General features: G+C 36.8%; 1 protein-coding gene across 1 annotated transcript; it reads right to left on the reverse strand.

The window, feature by feature from the left end:
- On the reverse strand, positions 1,897 to 7,582 carry LOC109229580 (protein RETICULATA, chloroplastic). Its single transcript, XM_019395069.1, has 7 exons — positions 6,861 to 7,582; positions 6,545 to 6,640; positions 5,636 to 5,856; positions 5,472 to 5,541; positions 5,272 to 5,351; positions 3,187 to 3,251; positions 1,897 to 2,520 (listed from the first exon to the last, which is right to left on the reverse strand). Exons 1-7 carry the CDS (start codon positions 7,359 to 7,361, stop codon positions 2,327 to 2,329), a joined length of 1,227 nt encoding a protein of 408 aa, XP_019250614.1. The 5' UTR covers positions 7,362 to 7,582; the 3' UTR covers positions 1,897 to 2,326.

Genomic DNA, 7,782 nt, shown 5'->3' on the forward strand with positions numbered 1-7,782 from the left:
AAATTACACGAATTTTCTAGCAAACTTACGCTACACTCTATTCAAAGCTTAATATAGTTTTATCTTCTTGCTTTTTTATTTCATTGTTGTTGTGCCCGGAAGCCCTGCTTCCGGAACTACTGCTTCTGCTATTTCGTTTCCATCTCAAGGTTAAGTATCGCATATTTATCTAGTTCTTCTATTATCTCAGGATCAAATTAATTCACTTGTCTATAAACCACGTATAAATTTAACTGTACCGTTTTACGGGTAAACAGAAGGTCAAACGAGTTTTTTTATCACAAGCTTTTATATGCCTTTTAAACATTTTGAATTATTAATTATTATGGCTTATAGCACTATTTATATAGTTTTTAAATATACAAATTTTATTTTAAAAATTTTTATATACAAATTGACTATCAAAATTAAGTAATTTGACTCTCGAAATCTGAGTTGACCCACATAAATTTTGACTGGGGAACTATATTTTTTAAAACACATATATAAGATTTGAGTCAATGCTATTAAGCTGGGATGAAACCGTCACCTACATACTAAAGTCTGCCTTAGAATCAATACATATAACGAATAACTTTGTCTGCCATACCTAAAATAAGAAGAAATCACCTAATATTATTTCGTCTCGATAAATGGTTGAATCCTAATCTCTCGTAATTTAGTTATTCTATTAACGCTCAAGCCACACTTTTGGTGCAATAACCTTGCTCTAATGAAGTAGTATGATGCCATAAATGGAAGTAAATGGAGTTTGTTGAGTCTTGACAGGTTACAAAGACCAAACAATTGAGGGACATTAACAAAGCTTTGGTTCTTGGAATTTCTTTTATCTTTAACTTTGGCCACTGCAAATGAAGATCAGAAGATGTTTTCATTGGGTAAGGGGTGGGAGGAATGGAATATTTTAATGGAACTTTTAGGGAATTGGTCCATAGTTAGTGCCTCATTCTTACATGATGTGTAATGACTTAGTGTTATGGCGGATTATAGTGAGTCCCACAATCTACACTTGTCAAACTGTGACAATCCTCATGTAGCTGTATGAATGATTTTATGTCCGTCTCACGCAACTGATATTAGTTGTGCGGGGCTCTTTTTATCTCACACGTTTTTGGACTCATATCTTACATATTTGGATCCATAAAATTCTGGGACCACAAAGTTGTGAGACAAAAAAGAGATCTCAAACAACTAGCGTCAGTTGAGTGAGGCACAAAATAAAACTTTTCTAGCTGTATATTGTAAATCTGTGTTAGGAATAACAACAATAATCCAGTTGAATCCCAAAAGTGAGGTTTGGGAAGGATAATGTGTACGTAGGCTTTATCCCTACCCTAAAAAGGTGGAGAGACTATTTCCGATAGAGCTTCAGCTCAAGAAAGAGAAAAGAAACAGTGGAAACAAGTAACATCAACAAATAGGCCAGAAAGATAGAAACATCAACAAAAAGGAGTAACAACAACATGATACTAAGAGATCGAAGACCGAAGCGGAAGAAAATAGGAAAACAACACGAAATACTAGCAATCTAAGAAAAAAAACTACCATACTAACTCTAATATCCTCAGTCCCTAAGAGAGATAAGCGATTACCTACTAACATTCTACCTAATTCTTGACCTCCAACACTCCTATTAAGGGCAATGCATCAGGAATAGTGGAAACTATTTCAAGGAAATATTTTATTTGATGAAATCATTCTTGTTTGGCTATCTGTAATTATGAAAAATCTATTTAAAAAAATTCATCAACAGGAAAAAATTCGCTTTTAGATAGAAGTTAGATATACTACTCATCACTTGTTTCGATTAATATTCACAAAGCTAGCATTTTAGCGCAAAAATATCACCAAAATACTATTCTTCTATTGTGTATTGCTATTTTTAAAATCACTACATGTAGCTACTGTTCACTGTTATACTCAATCAAACATAAAGTTATCTACAAATTGATTTTCAACGGTGAATTATTTTAGTAACATCCAAATTATACTGCAGTTAGAATCAAGGAGTAAAATGATGTGAACGGGTGACATGCACCTGACTCGGACATCACATGCTGCACTCTTACCACTAAACCATAGCCCTAAGGGCAAAAAAGTTTTTGTTATTGGTCTAATAAAAACTCTAATCAACAACTAGAATACAACAAAGATGGAATTATTAAATTAGAAGCACAAACAACTGACGAGGCGAGTTGGCTCAGTGATAAGTCACCTCCATCTCCAACCAATTAGGCCTCGGTCTCGAGCCAAGTTGGGGGTAAGTGCAGAACCAGTGTCGACCCCCCGAGAATGGCCGAAAGAGAAAAGAAGCACAAAGATGCAATTACTGCACACCGCTCCACCTCGCCCAATCCACGAACTGCATTCCTGCATATATATTGTTGGCAAATCGCACACCAACTGTGAATGCCATTGCAACAGGCGGAAACTGCTTTCCTACCGGAGAGGATTCCACCAGACGTTCTAACCCGGTTACAATCTGTAACCTGGTATTGGAAGAAACACCGAGGAAAACACCTGCACATAACATATCCAGTAACCAAATCAGAGCTGGTGGGCAGACAAGACCTTCATCTTAGATTGAGGTTGTTCAAAAAAACAACCGCTTGCAATGACGATGCACCAAGAGAGCTGAAATGCAGCCTGATTCAAGAAATACTAGGGTACAATATGTATTTTTAAGACTTCAAGTCTAAAAAATTTCAAGCTTTACCAGATGTAAGGGAAAGTTGATTTGGTCGATCTTGTACAGAAATGTGTGATCGCAATATCTTGATTGCGTCATCACTCTCAGCTTTGAATGTTCAGTGACAGCAATAAGCATTTACACATGCTCTATAGGGAGCGAAGATCTCACTAATAAATATTGCACATTCTGTAATACTATATCATTTCATGCAATATCATCATTGACTTAGTTCATTTGGTGGAAAAATTGCTATACGATGCAGGAAATCGTTGAATAACCAGAAGATGGTCTCAATGGAAGTAGTTCAGCATTTCAATGGATTCAATGATAGTATACAGGAACAATTGAAAAGAGATAAACAGGTGTCAGATAATATAAAGCAGGCAGCATACATAGTATACCTGGTGGATAAGGGTTTTGGAAATCATTTGATTTACGAACTTTATTATCAAAAGCAGTAACAATTAGGAATGAAGTCAATAATGAAGGCGTACCCCAAAGTAATGCACTCTTTACAAGAGGTGGAACAGGAACATCATCCTCTGATTTCTTGACGCTCCTGATGAAGAAGCATGTTAGTAAGAAAGGAACAACACAAACACTAAGTTAAATGAAGTATAACATCTACTTTGATCAACAACAAGAGCAGAAAATCTGCATGGTACTCCCCTCAACCACTGGGGTACAAAGTACAAGCATGAAAAGGAGAATATAGCATATTGATAAAAAGTTGTGCTGAACAAATATTCCTTACGAACTTAGCTTTCAAGGTTCTACTTCTGATATTCATGTATTTTCTATGTAATATCATCCGCCACTCTGATTTGCTGATATTCTCAGTGTTATTACTACTCAGAAGAAGAACATTACAACACACTAGGCCAGTATTACTAACTGACCAATCCAACGTATCTGTTTTGTTTCGTGTTGTTTTACTCCTTTTCTGGATAGGAATTTATCAGGGAAAGGAATTTAGCTTCATATTAACCAGTTGAAAATTAGCTGAAGAGAGACGTATCAGATAAAAGAAGTACGATAGATACACCTACTTCAGTGCTTATGGGGTTAACCCATAAAATGCACGAGGCCCCCTCGACTTCTCATAATTCAATCACTATCTGCAAACCTGACTTCTCCTTATTCTTTTTCTTGTTTTCAGAATTAGTAAAGAAGACACCATCGAAGACTAGATGAAATATATTATTAGCATCAGACATTAGTATATGATCAAAAATTGCAATTAAAGCATTAAAAGGCCTTTTAGCACTCCCCATTTACAGATCTTTTCATCTTTCCCAAGCCAAATACAATTTATCCTGGTTCAGCTACGAGCTCAGCTGGCAAGCAAAAAGTTGATCAAATTAAACCTCTTTATACTTCTAATTAACACTGTTCTCCCAGTACAACCCCTTTCTGCAGCATCTGCATTCTGCCTTGTGAATGTATCCCTACTCGAGTTCCTAAATTTGAAATTAGACGGTCCTTCTTTTGATAAGAAGAAATTAGATATCTGATCTTCCTCCCTTGGGCATCTATCACTTTCAAACCGTTCCGTACTACTATCTGATCAGATCTTAATGCAACCTTAAAATACCTCTCAATCTTAAAATTATCTAATGCTGGAGTTGTGCCCTATAACGATAAGGTTTTACAAACCCGAGCTTCTAAGTTTGATCTAAAATAACTTTGGATGTTAAAATAATTGACAATCGCCAAAGATGCAACAGATATCTACTCTTCCAGAATTTAAAAGGTTAGAGACGGCCTTAAACGAAATAGCTTTGACGATTCATTACATTTTTGGCTTAACACAGCTGAAATTTATTTTTTGGTTTTAGCTTTCTCGTTTCACCTGAAATTACTCCTTTAAGCATCTCCACCCAGCCTTTATTGGCTTCGAACCAAATGCTCTGCCTTTTTCTCTGTGACAAAATAAAAAAGAGTATCTCTTCCATTTTGAATCTACCCACAATCACCTTTGCACCTGTCCCCTCCCCAAAAACGTCCTTAAGGCCTTTTCCGTTGACCATTTTCCTCCACCAAATTGTATAACCATTGTCTCTCACACATCCACAGTCCTCACATTAGCAAACAAAACCAGAGAATGGCAAGATAGCCATTAAAGCCGGATTAGCAAAGAACTGGTGGGAAAACAAAGGGAACAGCTTCATGCCGAGTGTTAGCTCCTTAATCCTATTATATCAAACACCTAAAACTAGTTTATGAAAAAGCAACAAGAAAATTAATTTCTTCTTTTTCAGAAGGAAATGAAAAATTTAGTATCTTGACACTCAAATATACATATCTAACTAGAGAAATAGAATACTTATTTACAACAAGGCGACATACTAGGGTTTGAGTATCGAAATGGAAAACTCTGGTTTACGGATCTCTACTAGTATGAGTATTGGGTCTCAATGAGTCCCAAGTTCAAAATCCAGGAAGGAGTAAGTCAGAAATTTAATAAAAATATCTCCACCAGCAGCATCTATGTAAACTAAATCAGAAAAAGGAAACAACAACAGCAAACAACAAAAGTAATAGCAACATAGTATCAGTGATATCAGAGAGTAACACACCGCTTGGCAGTCATTATCATATTTGCAATTCCTTGGCCAATGATACCACATCCAAACCCCACGAATCCATAAAGAATGCCCTAAAGAAAAATAAAGAATTTAAGATACGTAATAGAATGTATTTATGAAAAGAACAGGAGAGAATGACGTGTGTATACAGAGATACCGCGATCCCTGCATAGCGTATACTTCAGCTTTACCTTATAAAAATAAGCAGCAATTCTCTGATTCACTGTAAATCTACACCCTGGCCTTTCGGCTTCAAAAACACTGCAGCCAGATGAGTATTTAAAGTGAAAATCTTCTAAATAGTGCTCCAATATTTTTAATGCAATAATATCAGAGGACAAATATAAGTCAAAACCTGCTTGGAAGCGCTCCATAAGCTCTCTGCATACGACCAACAAACCCTTGAGATACAGACGGTTGCCCAATTCGAGCATATGGTGCTAGCAGCCCAACTAGAGCTACATTGACAGCAACCCCGACCAACATATCTGCAGCATATAGTTCAAATTCCGCCCAAAAATCTTTGCCTCTCTTTTGAACTTCCGCAACAGTTGCACAAGTCGTATCAATAACTATCTACATCACAAAACCAAAGAAACCCGTGAATTCAAAGTCGAAAAGCATATCAAGTTTAAATATCACGATGCAACAAGCATTACTATGAGCAGTAGGTAAGGTGTCACAAGTTCAAGTTTAGCATGCTTATACAACTAGAAGCACTAATCGCTCCAAGCAGTGTTATCAAAGCCGTTCTTAAAGCGCGGTTAAGCCCTGAAGCGAGGCTCAAAACATGTTGAGCACTTCGCCTCGCTTAGCGAGCGCTTCAGTGTTGTCATCAAGTCTCTAGACATACTTTTCCTTGCCAATGAACGTAATCCTGAAGAGGTGACACTAAACAATTGATATTTCACTTTTCGTAAATTTTCTTCAATTTCTTTGTCCATATATTTGGTATTTATGCTTATAGATATTAGACTTTAACTACACATACATATTTGTAGTTTTTCTCCATTTGTGCCTTTTTTCATTAAAGCCCACGTTTTATTTTGCCCTTTGCGCTTAAAGCCCCAACTGACCTTAGAGCTTTTTTGCGCGTTTTGCTTTTGATAACACTGGCTCCAAGCAGTAAGTTATGCAAACATAATCACAAACACGACACTAGGCACGCTATATGCACTAGCTCAATGTGCAACTATTTCTATTGTACCACAGATCAATGAGTTATTTACAGGTTAGCAATATCAGAATCAAGCTCAGCACAAACCTCAGTTCCAACTTTGAAAAGAAATGATGGATCGGCCAACATTCTATTCCGCAGCATAGAGCATGACCTCATTGCAGCTCCCATCCAAGCTGACCCCTACATTCACAAAAACACAAACTGCCAATCAAAGAAACAATCAAAATGCACATTTTCAAGAAATCATTTTGTAAACTGGTTAATCAGTTTCGAGATCAACAACAACAACTACGCCTCAGTCCAAAACAAATCCTCACTGACCTCGTTACTCCATTTAAATCAACTCATGTCAATATTTATACAAATACAGCTGAATCATTTTCACCTAATCAAATTTTACCTGCAAGTCCAAATATCTAAGCAGAAGTAGCTTTCTGATCCCAACACTCTTTGCAGCCTCTATCATATCAGCAGGAAGTGTTGCCCCACGAGCCTCTGCCTCTCTCATCACATCCTCAAACTTCAGTAATGGCCCAAATTCCTCTTCTTCCTTATCACCTTCCCCATTGTCCCCTCCCCCACCACCCCTACCCCCACCACCAGGATATTTCCCATTTCCACCATCACCATTATCAGGAGAAATATTATTATTCTCTTTGAGTACTGTTTTTACACTAACACCAGATATTGAATTACCCTCTTGGGGATTCAATGAACTCTTGACCAAGAATCTTGACTTGTAATTGTTCTTACAAACCAAATAACCACTTTTGCTTGTACCCACAAAATCTTGGATCTTAACAAACGTAAAGTTTGAATCTTCAACGGACCTAGTTGTAAAGATTTCATTTTTCGGAGTTGTAAAGTGAGATAACCTAATAACTGAAAAACAACCTGCCATTTTTCACCAACCCCACGAAGTTATAGCTCAAATTAATTCAAGAAAAGTCGACAAATTTTCTGGGGTTTCACAAATAAAGCCCAGAAATTAATGAATGCAATCTAAGGAACATAAATCTAGCAAATTTGATGATGACTGTGAGACTAAACTAGGGTAGCTGCTTATTTAGTCACAGTCACCTAGTAGGAGTTTGACAATGGTATACGGGGGGACGGGGGGGGGGGGGGGCCATGTGAGGAAGTATATAAATGTATTTTCCTATGAATGATTGTGAATTTGTGCCCGTTTGGATTAGCTAATTTGAAGTAGTTATGTGTTTGGGTACAAGTGTTTATAATGATTAATAAGTTTGCTGCGCTACTTGATAAAAAAGTGCTCGTAAGCTCTTTTTTCTGTTAAAACGACTTAAATAACCTTAGAA

Source organism: Nicotiana attenuata, chromosome 7 (genome assembly GCF_001879085.1).
Source record: "Nicotiana attenuata strain UT chromosome 7, NIATTr2, whole genome shotgun sequence".
Taxonomy (NCBI): domain Eukaryota; kingdom Viridiplantae; phylum Streptophyta; class Magnoliopsida; order Solanales; family Solanaceae; genus Nicotiana; species Nicotiana attenuata.